This window comes from Peromyscus maniculatus, chromosome 2 (genome assembly GCF_049852395.1).
Source record: "Peromyscus maniculatus bairdii isolate BWxNUB_F1_BW_parent chromosome 2, HU_Pman_BW_mat_3.1, whole genome shotgun sequence".
Lineage (NCBI taxonomy): Eukaryota > Metazoa > Chordata > Mammalia > Rodentia > Cricetidae > Peromyscus > Peromyscus maniculatus.
The window spans coordinates 15,528,819-15,542,982 of record NC_134853.1 but is presented as its reverse complement, the minus strand read 5'-3'; the positions used below and the strand labels follow the sequence as shown (position 1 = coordinate 15,542,982).

The 14,164-nt window shown below is 44.5% G+C and overlaps 1 protein-coding gene across 1 annotated transcript in view; it reads left to right on the top strand.

The window, feature by feature from the left end:
* The window catches only part of Mrps28 (mitochondrial ribosomal protein S28), a 126,324-nt gene extending 114,888 nt beyond the window's left edge, over positions 1-11,436 (top strand). Inside the window, exon 3 of the mRNA XM_006977887.4 lies at positions 11,150-11,436. Coding sequence (XP_006977949.2) covers positions 11,150-11,318 — 169 coding nt within the window. The 3' untranslated portion in view covers positions 11,319-11,436. The remainder of the gene's footprint in view (positions 1-11,149) is intronic.
* Positions 11,437-14,164: the final 2,728 nt, after the last annotated feature.

Here is a 14,164-nt window from a genome sequence, read left to right as displayed (position 1 = left end):
TTTACTAAACCATTAGAAACATTTCTTTTGTGTGTGTGGCAAAAGAGAAAATTTTCCTTTGATAGTCTTATAACTTTAAGGAATTGTGAGAAGGTGACAAAAAACTCTGAAAGATTTTGACTTGCTAAGCTGAAAACTTACATGTTGATGATTTCAAAATAGTAGTTTGTAAAGCCTCTGGGAGATGTGATTGCTGGGATGGCTAACTGGACTAGCGAAGTCAGAACTCCTCACAGTGTTGTCTTGGATACTGAGGTTCCGGGCAAGCCTCGTGTCTGCCAGCCTTGTGTCATCTAATATATTTATATCAAGAACTAGCGGGGGCGGGGGGGGGGGTCCTCTCTTTTAAGCCACGAGAGCCATCAGTAGCAGGCACTGACATGGTGAAGACGGTCCAAACTCTCCGAAGGAAAGCCGTTAAAGCGTGTTCCTAAAGCAGACATGCAGAAGCAGATTTAGTTGCCCTTCTCCCCAGTCCACAGGCTCACTTAGGACAGGGCAGATGGAAGACAGCAGCAAGGGAACCTGAGCCTGCATCTGTTGAGAACGGAGCTGAGAGATCAGCCAGAAGAAGCATGAAGTTAAACTCCAGAAAGAGGTCATGTCATCGTGAGTGTCCTTACTGAAGTCGCTCGCCCTGTTTGCCCTTAAGTCAGTGTTGTTCGCTTTAATACAAAATAAATTTTCTGTCAAGCCAGTATCTGGAGGCTTTTTTTCTTAATTAAAACAATAAGCAAAGTAGTGTTTTAATAACTTAGTATTTGTTAACACGTGGAAGTACCTGTGTCTCCAAGGGAGAACAAATTGAGTTAATAGCGCAGCCTGAGCTATGTTCTCCCCTCCAGAACAGAATCTCTGACTGCGGTCTGACTGTGTTTGGAGGTGACAGCTGTAAGAGGTGATGGGGTGACGTGGTGGTGTTGGAAGGCTGGAGCACTGACAGTGTGTTTCATGCCTTTATGTTTGGTTTTGGGGGGGGTGTTTGTTTTTGACACAGTTCTTCAAGTAACTATGTCTGGCCTTCAACTCTTGATCTTCCATCTACCTCCTAAGTGCTGGGATTACAGACATGCCCTACTGCCCAGCTTTATATATTCTGAATAAACAAAAAGCAATTTTTTTTTTTTTTTTTTTTTGGTTTTTCGAGACAGGGTTTCTCTGTGTAGCTTTGCGCCTTTCCTGGAACTCGCTTTGGAGACCAGGCTGGCCTCGGACTCACAGAGATCCACCTGGCTCTGCCTCCCGAGTGCTGGGATTAAAGGCGTGCGCCACCACCGCCCGGCACAAAAAGCAATTTTAAACTTCTAAAATTGTCCTGGTCATTTTGGAAGCCCTGAGCTTTTTGTTGTAAATGTTTACAGCTGTGGCCCCACCCAGTCCTTAAGATGGTGCCATCTACCTGTCCTTTCTTTGGTTCATTGTGTTGATTATTTTCCTCTTGTTGTTTTATTTGCAAATATATTGATGCAGGTCTAACTCGTAAGTATCCAGGATAATTAAAAATGCCTTGTTTGTGGTGTGGCCTTTTGTCTTATTCCCATTTGAAAACGAAGCTGTTGTAGAGGTTAACTCTGCCGTTTGTAAACTGAGCTTTGGCCCCAACAGCCTGTCAGTGAAATGTTGGGTTGCCTGAGATTTGCTTTAACTTTATTTTTCAGTGATCAAATTCATGTCCTTGTGCCTGCTAGGCAAGGGCTGTACCACTGATCTTCATCAAAGCCCGGCCTTTGGGCTTTCTTAAGCACATTCAAATAAGCCAACAAAAAGTACCATCACAAGATGAAATCAGGACTGTATTTGTTACCTCAAGAAGACAGACTTAAAGTCTGGGAGTTCTATGGATGACTTTTGTGATCTGTGGACCAGCCCTAGAAGTGCATCAGTATTGTGTTTGTGAGGATCTGTCATAAAATAGAGGTCATTGACAGCATCAGAGGAATGAGGGACGCTGACTAAATGAAAGATAGTAAAATCCCAGTTAGGTTTGAGGCCATAAAATCATAAGGGGAGAAGTGGATTAGATTAGAAGATGAACCTACAACTGACCCAGCTAATTAGAAAGAATCCTAAATAAAGATTTCTTAGAAACAAATAGTGGACCTATGGGATTGTTACCCCACCCCCACAAGAACTTCTGTGCACTGGACTCCCGACAGTCTCAGCTGTCTCTGTCATGACTTGAGCAGCGAAGGTGGCCGGAGGCTGGGACGCTGTGTGGGCCAGCCCTCCGGTCCTCTCGAGCCTCTGTGGCAGCGAAGGTGGCCGGAGGCTGGGACGCTGTGCTGGCCAGCCCTCCGGTCCTCTCGAGCCTCTGTGGCAGCGAAGGTGGCCGGAGGCTGGGACGCTGTGCAGGCCCTCCCTCCGGTCCTCTCGAGCCTCTGTGGCGGGGCACCCAGAGCGGGTGAACCCGGTGCCCTTTGCTGGCTGCCTGTTTGTGTGTTGTGAAAGCTGCTGGGGACGTGAGCTGTTCGGTGTGTGGTTCCTCAGGTGACGTGTTTTGTTCATTGTTATTTGGCTTCCTCCTCAAACTCCAGCATTCATGGTGAAAGAAATTTTTATTTTTATACTTTTATGTTATTTTTTTCCCTCTTTAAAAAAATCTTTGTATTGCTTTTTTGAGAGTGTAATACATACATACAAAGTATTTGGGTTACGCTCACTCTTCCCTGATCCCCACACACACACACACACACCTTCTCACAACTCCGTGTCTTTTTCTTCTGCTTGTTCTATAACCCACCACGTCAGATTTTTGCTGTCCATATACTCGTGGATATGGGGCCCTCACTGGAGTGTGGCTGACCTACCACTTCTCCCGTGTTAGAAACAAACAGTGAATAACTCCAGCGTCACACCAAGGAGCACACAGGCAAAGCAGAGCTGGCTCGGCAGGGCAGCTCATTTTGCAGAAAGGGTGCAAGATGGCGGCCTCTTCTTCCTCTGACATAGGTGGAGACTGACTCTCAGCCCTCCGGTGAGCTTGACTTCAGTCTCGTGCACTTGGCCAATTTGTACAAAGGGAAAATGTACAAAAAATGCCGGAAATTTCTCTGGTCCTGCCCGGCCCCATGGTTAGGACGAATCTCTCCCACCCACATCCTATAGCCGCTTGGTCCCAAGTAAACACACAGAGGCTTATATTATTTACAAACTGTATGGCCTGTGGGTCAGACTTCTTGTTGGCTAGCTCTTAGAACTTAACCCATTTCTATTATTCTGTATGTTGCCACATGGGCATGGCGTTACTGGTCTGCTGGCATCTTGTTGCTCCTTGGGTGGCAGGTTGGCGTCTTTCCCAACTTTGCCTTTCTCTTTCCTGTCTCTCTGCTTGGATTTCCCGCCTGCCTCTAAGCTGCCTTGCTATAGGCCAAAGCAGCTTATTTATTAACCAATGGGAACAACGTATATTCACAGCATACAGAAAGACATCTCACATCAGGGGAAAAAAGGTTCAGAAAATAAGAGTCCTTGTCGTGCTGACTACCTTTAATATTAAACAAATAAAAACCCTGTTTCTCACACTTCTCCCTCTGTATCACCCCCACCCTGTATTTCTGTCTCCACTCCATGCTGGAATGGTGACTGGCCTGGTCTTGTGGGCAGCCATAGCTGCTATGAATCCATGAGTACTGTGGCACCATCATATCCAAAAGACACTGTTTCACTCCGGTCCTTCCCACTGCCTTGACTCTTACCATCATTCTGTTCCTCTACCAAAATGGTCCCTGAGCTGTGGCCAGAGAAGTGTGATATTGATACCCCTTTTGTGGCTGAGCATTCCAAATTGACTTACTGTCTGCCCAAACTAATTCTCTGGTGAAGTCCGGTAGCCGCACTAGTCTATGGCATAGAGATAGGAATTTAGAGGATAGTCTAATGTCTGTTTAGTAAAATAATAGTAGTAGTTTCCCCTTGAGGCTGGTAAGCTTCCCCAACCATGGTTCTTGGTCAGATTTACAGTACCAGGTGTATGTTTCCTCCTCTGGAGTAGGTCCTAAATCCACTCAGAAATTGGTTGGCTAATCCCCTAACATGGTTATATTGTAAGAGGGGAATGTTTATACCATTAACATAAATAAGATTTAAATATAAGCAAATTATTGAATCCCTAAATTCCTTTCCTTACAAATTCTTTATTGATGTAGTTATAAACTGGGCTATTAAACTTGGACTCATAGTCTTTGATTCTTTCAGTAAAGAATCAGATCTTTGGTAGGTGGTGGTGGCGGCGGTGGCGGTGGTGGTGGTGGTGGTGATGATGGTGATGATGGTGATGATAGGTCCTTATAAGGACTTGGTACATGAGTATACAGTTTATGTTCACAGGAACACTGGGAGACGGGTGTAATTATCATTCTCATGTTATGATGAGGACATTGGAACCAAGCTAAAACACTGACTCAGACTGCACAGGAGCACTGGAGTTGGGCGCCATCCCTGGTCACCTGGCTCCGGAGGACAGTGACACAGTGACGGGAGGCTTTACCTCATGGATAAGGCGCATACAGTCTGAGAAGGATTTACTGGCATAGTCATTTTAAATCTCATTGTGTGGGACAGTGGGAAGCGTAAATGAGACAACTGAGGAGTAAAGATGATTCTCTAAAACCATAGAGAAGGCTCACTTGATTACATTGGAGTGCTTGGAAATGCATTGCGAGTTGACTTCTTTCTCTTTAATAAAGTGTTCTAAGGTTTAAGGCTCCCATTCTTTGTATGGCTTTGATTCCTAGTGATTATGCAACTCTGTTCATGTGCTGGGGTTCCCAGAATGGACAGAGTGCATGGGGGACACTGCTGTGCTCCCTCTGACAGAGACACCTCAGCTTCCCTTCTCCCTTACACGTGCCCTTACTGCTTACAGAAGGTCCCGGCACACTTGAAGGCTCTTCTTGGGCGCAGTAAAGTTGTGTCCACTGCCCTTGTTTACCAGCCCTTTGGGTCTGTGGAGATTGTACTGTCCTGCACCCGATTATACACAACAAAGGTCATTCTAGGTGAGGATTTCTCAGGGGGTGTCAGAAATCACCATGGAACTTTTTGAAAAGCAGATTGCCAAGTCCCACCTCAAATTTGCCAGATCTCTCTCAGGTTTTGCCTGTGAATTTACATGTTCATCAAGCCCAGTGCTTCCAAAACATTGGGGTCGATGTATGAAAAGCACCATTTAAGAGACTGCAGGACGTGGAAGCATTCCTCAGGCATCGTGAGGGCCACCGGACAAATTCAACCCCTGCTCATTAAGGAAGCCATAGCTAATGGGGACAATAATGTCCGCGTAGAAATAACTCTAATACAGCGTGAAAAGAAAGACGTTCCTTGATTGTAGAAACAGCTACTTCCGGAAAGCCCAAGTCGGAGATATTCTAGATGGATTTGTGTTTTGTTTAATGCATAGAATATGTTATTATATAATTTCCTTTTAATGTTGTCTCATTAGAATGCTCAGACTTTATTTTCTGAGACAAGGTGTCATGTAGTCCCGGCTGGTCTTAAACTTCTGGTCCACTGCCTCCACCTCCCCAGTGGAGGATTCCAGCTGTGCACCACCACACCTGGATCATCATCAGATGATTGTCATTCAGCATACATAAAGGTCTCTGGTTTGCTTCTCTTTCCTTCGCTGGCTCCCTGGGATAATTGATAGAATTTACATAATTTATTAAGACAAAAGAAAAATTGTTCATATTTTTAAAGCTTACTGCATCTAAAATGGGGAAAGTCTTGCCCTCCATAGATTTTTCGGCTCTCTAGGAGCTTCTGTGGGAATTTTCTGCTGGGGATTGCCAACTTAAATGGCACAGAACCACAGACATGGAGAGCTGAATAGGATCTCCTCTTGTTCAGCTGCCTCCTCAGTGTCGGTGGGGGCAGAGCTCTCCTCTCGGGGCTCTGTGACACACTCAGATTTTTCTGTTAAAAACAAAAGTCACTGTCCCTACTACCATGTGCTTAGTTTATGGCTCACCAGTGAGTAATGCTCTTAAAAATAAGTAAAGATGGATGAGTGGGGAGGAGAAACAATGTCATCCATCCGTTAGCCCCATGATGTGTTAGGTAGTATGGGAAGCCAAGTCTAGGCAGATCGAGTGTACCCGTCCACACACTGCCAAGTTCAAGAAAACAGAGATTCTGGATCATCAGTGACTTGTGACTTTTATTCTCAAGTGGCATGTGAATTTGCTACCACCGTTAAGTATTTTTCTTTGAGACAGGCATTGAACTTGCTATGTAGCTGAGGGTTGCATTGAACCACTGATCCCCCTGCCTCCACCTCCCAGGTTGCTGGAATTATTGTTGTGCATCACCATGCTCAGTTTATCAGTATTGAGAATCAAAACTCAGAACTTTATGTATGCTAGGTGAGCACTCTACCAACTGACCTGCATTGTCAGGTCCCAAGAGTCGAATACTTGCTGCATTGATTCTGAAAGAATACAGAGATGATGCAACACAGGTCAGATCCTGGCTAGATAACACGAGTCTCCTGATGAATCGGGCATTTCTGTAGAAGGCATCGTAGCCCATACAAGGGAAGGAAGGGCACCAGCACGTTTCCTGTGCTGGATGTTTGTTTTTTGTTTTGTTGGTTAGTTTGGTTTCTTTCTTTTTCTTTCTTTCTCTCTCTCTCTCTTTCTTTCTTTCTTTCTTTCTTTCTTTCTTTCTTTCTTTCTTTCTTTCTCTCTCTCTTTCTTCCTTCCTTCCTTCTTTTCTTTCTTTTTCTTTCTTCCTTCCTTCTTTCCTTCCTTCCTTCCTTCTTCCCTTCCTTCCTCCCTCCCTTCCTTCCTTCCTTCCTTCCTTCCTTCCTTCCTTCCTTCCTTCCTTCCTTCCTTCCTTCTTTCCCCCCACCCCTCTCTCTCTTAACTTTTTCTTTTTTGTTTGTTTGTTTGTTTGTTTGAGACAGGGTCTCACTGTTTAGGTTTGGATGCCCTAGAACTCACTGTGTAGGTCTGGCTGTCCTGAAACTAACAGAGATACACCTGCCTCTGTCTCCTGAATGCCAGGATTAAAGGCATGGGCTTTACTACACCCAGCTTACTTTGGTTTCTTGAGGCAAATTCTCACTATGTAGACTTGGCTAGCTTGGAACTTGTTATGTAGACTAGACTGACCTCAAACTCATAGAGATCTACCTTTCTCTACCTCCCGAGTGCTGGGATTAAAACCATGTACCACCATATGCAGCCCCTGTGCTGATACAGATTATACTCATTGTACTACATCATGTCATCCAGTTCAGTCTTCAGCAAACTTTCAGAATAATTGCAACCTCTGTGACACAGGTACAGAAACCGAGAGTCAGAGAAAGCAGCTTAGCCAGGCTCTTCCTCAGCAGAACTCAGATCCGCACCCATGCCTGTGACTGCAAAGCCCTCTCTTTCATGAGAATTCTAATGGGCTCTGTCCTGAGAGGAAAATGAGAAGGAGCTCCATTGGGTGTGTTCCACCTGGATACCACAGAATCAATATGGGTTAGAAAAAAGGCCAAGCAAGCGGTGCTAAGGAACCAAAAGGTGTAGAGTGCACCCTGAGACCGGAGCTCCCGGAGGATCATGGCAGACCTCATGTCTAGACACGAGGACACCTGAGGGGCTAAGCCGAAGAAGTGCGTGTTAAAAAATCAACAAAACCAAGTAACTAGTTGGATGTTATGGGAAAGAGGCAAAGAGGGGTCATATGAACAAAAGCTGACGAAACAGATCACTGACAGTGTGTCGGGACACAGTCCAAGAATGGAGCTGTGCAGGGGAATTCTGAGTGCTTGTGAGAAAACTCCAAGAAAACAAGCCAAGAGTCTTGGGACCTCAGTTCCTGCAAAAACACAGAATTGTCCTTGGAATGTGTTTTCACGCTCCTCCCAGGTGTAGCAGATAGGAGTGAGCTGATTTCAGCTGGTGTTATTCATAGGTCTCTATGGAAAAAGCTGTTTGTGCCATGCGTGGCTTGTCCTTGTGATTGAACACTTACTCTTGGCGATTCTTCTTAACCCTCAGAGTATAAATTGTCTGGTGCTCTGAATAAAGTTGGCTTTTGCATGAGACTTCAGTCTGCCTCATTTTAAGGCCCAGCTCTTGCAGGTTCATGCCACCAACTAGAGCCATAACCAACAGTGCAGAACCAATGGATTTACCAGAACACAGGTTGTAGCTCCTTGTAGACATGAGTGTTCACTGTGCCGTGCTCTGAGCTAGCCTTAATTCCCAGTGATTGCCTCCTAGGCAGCATGTGTTGTAACTGCTGTTTGCTGAGTAGTTAAAGCTGTGCCTTAATAGTCTTGATACCTAATGAATTTTTTTAAACAAAAACAGACTATAATCTTACATCTCACATGTGAGGGGGGGCTAGAAAATATGACTGACTTCTTTGTTTTTAAGTTTTATCAAAAACCATTCACTTCTGTTATCTGAAAGAAAAAAATTAACTTCAGAAAAGCTAAAGAGCCCAAGTGTTTACTTGGCGGCCATTCATAACTTTTCAGAATGTAACCAGGCAACAGGGAGAGCAGGTGTATTGTTTACTTGGTGGCCATCCGTAAACCTTCAGACTGTGTGAGCAGACGCTGGGGAGAGTCGTCATGCGGTTACCAAAACTGTTTTCCAGTGGATGTTCTGAAAACACTTTTTAAATTTTCTGTTTATGTGAAACAATTTTAATTTAAAAATTAAATAATAGACACAATATGGAAGGTGCTAGTAGTGAGCACTTGCCTAGCATGCATGAGGCCCTGCGTTTGATTCCCAGGACTCCATAAATAAGTAATAAATCAATAACATATGGTACTGAAGTATCTCATTCTTCAAAGAGTCATGGTTTCCAGAGCTGGAGAGATGCTCAGCTGTTAGAGTGTGCGCTGCTCTTGTACATGACCTGGGTCTGACTCCCAGCACCCACACTGGGCAGCTCCCAACGGCCTGTAAGGTCAGCTCCAAGAGAGCACCTGCACACATGTGTACAGATCCACACGCGCACGCGCACACACACACAAATCAAAAATAATAAAAATAAATATTAAAAAATTGTTTTCTGGAACCTAACGTACCACCAATAGAAAAAGAAAAGAATAGTAGTCGAGGAAAAAAGGCAGATGACTACTGGTTTTCATATGATGACATATGAAATACAATAGTTCAATATTGTATTGTATTGTGTTGTCAATATTGAATTGACCAAATCGTTATTATATATGATACCTGGTTTGACCTTTTTTTCTTAGCTCACTAATGTTTTTCATTGACAAAAATTAAATGATTGTTTTGTGGTTGATTGGTGGTTTGTTCTTGTTAGTTGTTTGTTTTTTGAGTAAGGGTCTCATTCTTTAGCCTAAGCGGATCTGGAACTCACAATGCAGCCCATACTGGTCCTGAACTCTCAGTACTCTGAGTACTGATGTGAAGGCATGTGCTGTTACACTTTATAGTATGAAGCTTGGAGTGATTTCCTGTGGAGTGGCTGAATCAGGCTCATTCATGTATGCTCACAGACTTTCTCATCCTGTGGTGGTAACACTCCAAACCTGCTCTCCGCTGTTCTCATGCACATGAAACATCCCTGGTGTGGTCACTGTGCTCTTCTGAACTTACTCCTGCTGTGTGACTGCAGCTGTGTTCTCTGGCTGACAGCTCCCGGACCCCGCAGGCTCCCAGCCTCTGGCCACCACCCACCCCCCAGCCACCTCCGTTCTCCTTCCACCTCTATGAGTTCAGCCTTTCCTGGTCTGCATGTAAATGAGACTCGGCAGTGCCTTCTGCCCAGCTTATTCCTTGTCACATGATGTCTTTCAGGTTCACCCAACTGTTTTTATGTCTTAGTACTGGTACAGTCTGTCCCAGATGTCCATGTCGCTTTTGTAAAATTTTGCTTTATTTGAAACATTTAATTTTAGGAGGAAAATATGGATCTGAGTTTTTCCTCCTTGATACTTTGGCTTTAAAATAAATGGTAGTTTTAAGAACTGACTTGTTTGAATTTCAGTACCGAGTACATTTTTATTATAGTATAAAATATTTAAATAGCGGAGTGGAGTGGTGTAGGCCTGTAATCTGAACACTTGGAAGGGATGGTAAGAGTATCAGGACCAACCTTGACTGCCTGATACCTTGTCTCAGAAAAGCGTAAATGAATAAATACGTAGAGAGCTGGGAAGAGGACTTGGTAAAGTGTCTGCCATCATGAAAACGGAGTGTGGCAGCCCCGAAACTCATTTACCAGCCAGCCTAGCCTATTGATGCACCTCAGATTCAGCAAGGGACCCAGTCTCAGAAAGTAAGGTGGAGAATAACCGAGGAAAGCCATCTGACATTGACCTTTGGTCTCTGTAGGCAATGCACACATATGTGTGTGTGTATACCTGCACACATGCATACATATTGTTAATCCCACAGGTTTCAGGAGAAAGACCACTGACTCAAATCATTCCCAAATTAACTAAAGCAAATAATTAATTGAAGTGAGCTTTTTTTTTTTTTATTATTCATATACATGGGCTGTCTCCCCCTAAAGGCAGGGTTCAAGAGATGAGCATTGGACCTGGATGAGATAAGGGTTTTTATAATTCGGGAATAGGGGGTTTCCAAGTGGGGGATTTGGCAGGCAAATAGGTGGGGTTACAGAAGTAGAACATAAACATAACAAGTTGGTCAGAAGAGCCTCCTGAAGCAAAGAAATGGTTGCAAGATTGTCATAACATAACAAGGTGGTCATTATAACCTTTTGAAACAAAGGCATGGTTGCTGTTTCCTGAAACAGGCAGGGTAGAACCACTTGTAGTTCAGGTTATAGATGGGGCACAGCCCAATCTTTGAGAAACAGATTTAATCCTAAACAGGGATGAATCTAGTTTGTCTTTACTATAAGATGGCTTCTACGCCTAAGATGGAAGCAGTCTGGTTTATCAATACATCCACATGAGCATGTCCATACAGCACACATTCATATACACACTAAATCAATAAGGAAAGCAAAATCTTTACAGGCCATTTTAAGTTGAAAATTCTGATATACCTGGTCATCAAATAAAGCTATTACTCACATACCAGTGTGAACTTTCAAAGCTTGAGCCAATAAAAATGAAAATTAGAATTTGTATTTCATTTTCAGTCGGGTCATGTGTGACCTGCAGAATTAATGAAATATTTTTCTTACTATTTAGGAAGTACCAGAGGGGCACCAGGGTCCGGCTGCGGCTCCTGGATCTTGAGCTGACATCGAGGTTCCTGGGCGCGACCACAGATACAACTATACTAGAGGCCGATGCAGTTCTCTTAGGACTCCAAGAGGGCAGAGACTCCAAATCAAGAGAGGAACAACTCAACAAGTAAATGAACTCTGCTTGGTTCAGTCCAAACAGGCTCTGTTCTGAGCCCAGATAACTGTCAAGAATGCAACCAGAAAACTGTGAATAAGTGATCGAATAAAGCTGTAATAAATGAAAACTCATCATGGCTCTTCCCTGTTCGTTATTTTTGGCTGCACCCTCTTTTTTCTACCCATTTTTGTTGGATTGGGGTACACAAGCAATCCTAAGATTCTCTAATTCAGTCAGTGCTTTGAATACTGTCTGGACAGATGGGTTTTTTCTAACCAACAGTAAATAAGCAATACAAAATGGCTTGTCTTGGTGTGGAAAGTGGACAGTAAGTAAGAAAAATGTGTTAGTGTGTTGGTGGGTCATGCTCAGGAGAAAACAAAGCAAAGACTGGCTACAAGGTTCCAAGTACAGGCTGAAATTTAGGTATGGTCAGCACACAAACAGTCACTCAAAAATGAAGCCACGGGAGTCTCTGGGAGAACATACTCCTGCAGAGGTGGTGGCTAGTGTTAAAGCCCCTGAGACAGGCCCCGGCCTATCCGGTTCTGAACCAGGAAGAAGCCATCATGGCCGAGTGTAAGATGAGGAGAGGCAGTTTCAGAGAAGCAAGGAGAGCACATATGTCCTTCAGCTTTGCTTGCTGTGATCAAGAGGGAGGCTCCCTGGAGGATTCTTGGGAGAGGAGGGAGTGTTACCTGCCTGTTCCTCTGGCTGGATCCCCTGAGTAGATAGATGGGCTGAGCAGTCTAAAAATGAACCAGAGTTGCCATAGTGAGACATGTCCGGAAACTAGTGATCATCCAGGTAAGAGACCAGGGAGTGCAGTAGGGACAGGTGGAGAGAAACGCTGGATTCTGGGCATAGTTTAAAGACAGCGCCATCAGGGTTGCCTACACAGTGAATACGGGTTATGAGAAAAGGAGAGGGGGTGGCATCAGAGTCTTGCCCTTTGCAACCGAACCCTCCCTTAACCGAGCTAGGGAGGAAGAGGCTTGAGAAGACAGTCCAGAACTCAGTTGGAACATGTTGAAATACTTATTAGACACTTATAGGAGATGTCCTGGCGGCAGTTGGTAGTGGGTCCGAAGCTCATGAGATAAAAGATTGAAACTTGGAAGCTACAGATATTTTATCCTGTAAGTTTAAAAAAAAAAAAAAAAGAAGGCAGGGAGGGGATTGGGGACCATGCTAGCACACGTCTATAATCCCAGCATTCAGAAGGCAGAATCAGGTGATAGATGTGAGTCAAGTCTAGCCTGGTCTACATAGCAAGTTCCAGGCTAGCCACAGCTACACAGTGAGACCCTGTCTCAAAAAATGAAGGTGTATGCATTTTCTTTGGCAGTTTTTTGTGTTATAGTAGCATCATGAAGTCCTAAAGTCCAGGGATGTAAGTCAGTATAGAGCACTTGTCTTACATGTAGAAGGGCCTGAGTTTTATACTCAGTGCTACTAGAAAACAGAAATGTCTTGTCTGCAGTCCCACTAGGGGCCGAGCTGATCGGTCTAATGGGCCTAAATGACAAGTGTTGTTTACCAGGGGAGCCAGATGGGTGGAATAATCTGGAACTGGCATGTTGGTCAGAATGTCATACACAGTCTGTAACACAGTAAAATTGGACCAGACTATCTCCATGATGGCTGACTTTGTACAAGAAAATGGCATGGCCTTTTCTGACCTAGTCCATGAAATTGCATAGCTTCACACCTGTTGTATGTCTTTTGCTGTTCTGGGGAGCCTGCCACCCAGTTCCCAAATAAATTCATACACGGAAGCTTTTTCTTAATTATAAATGCCTGGCCTTGGCTTGTTTTGGTTTCTAGCCAGCTTTTCTTAATTTATCCCAACTGTCTTTTGCCTCTGGGCTTTTCCCATTCTCTTACTTCTGTAAATCTTACTCTTACTCCATGGCTTGCTGTGTAGCTGGGTGGCTGGCTCCTGGAGTCCTCCTCCTTCTCTGGCTCCTCAATCTCCTTCTCCCAGATTTCTTCTATATATTCTCTCTGCCTGCTAACCCTGCCTGTCCTTTCTCCTGCCTTGCTATTGGCTGATCAGTTCTTTATTAGACTATCAGGTGTTTTAGGCAGGCACAGTAACACAGCTTCACAGAGTTAAACAAAGGCAACATAAGCAAAAATAACACACCTTAAAATAATATTCTACAGCACACACCTTCCCAGGTGGTTGTAAAAAAAGTTGGAATGCCATCTCACTGTGATGGGGAGGGCAACAATACTCCTCACATCTTACTAAAGGTGTGGTATGGTTCGCATGGAGATGAGAGATGGGGCCACTGTAGAGAATGGACTCTACCTCTAGGTGTAGACATGCCCTTATCTCCTCCCTTAAGGGTTAATCCAGTGGAGCAGGCCTGGGACATGACTAGGTGACCACCCCAGCGGGTTTCACAGTAAGATGATGTCCCACTGGTGTAGTCCCTGTGGTGTGGCTGGGTCAGATCGCCTTCCTGAGGCCCAACTCCCAAAGGTGAAACTCTGTCTTTTTGTTTTGGATGCTGGCCAGAGCTGAGGTATGCTTTTAAACTCCTTAACTAAGGCTTTGGGCTTCCTTGCTTTTTCTGAAGCTCTGTCCAGGCTGCCTGCCCCCCGTGGCTGACCCCCCCCCCCCATCTTTAACAGGAACATGGCTTTTGTTCTCTGTTCTCTTCCTCCCCTGAGAGACTTACAGCTTGCTTGCCCTGGGATTTTCCTTTCAGACTCTAAAAAATTGTCCTTGTGTTTGAGTTCATTCTCTCCTTAAATGCTTCTGTTAATGAGACTAGGAACCCCAAAAGGGGACCACAACTTCCCAGGCATCATTGACGGCTGGGCTGGGACTCCTCAAGATTGCTAGTG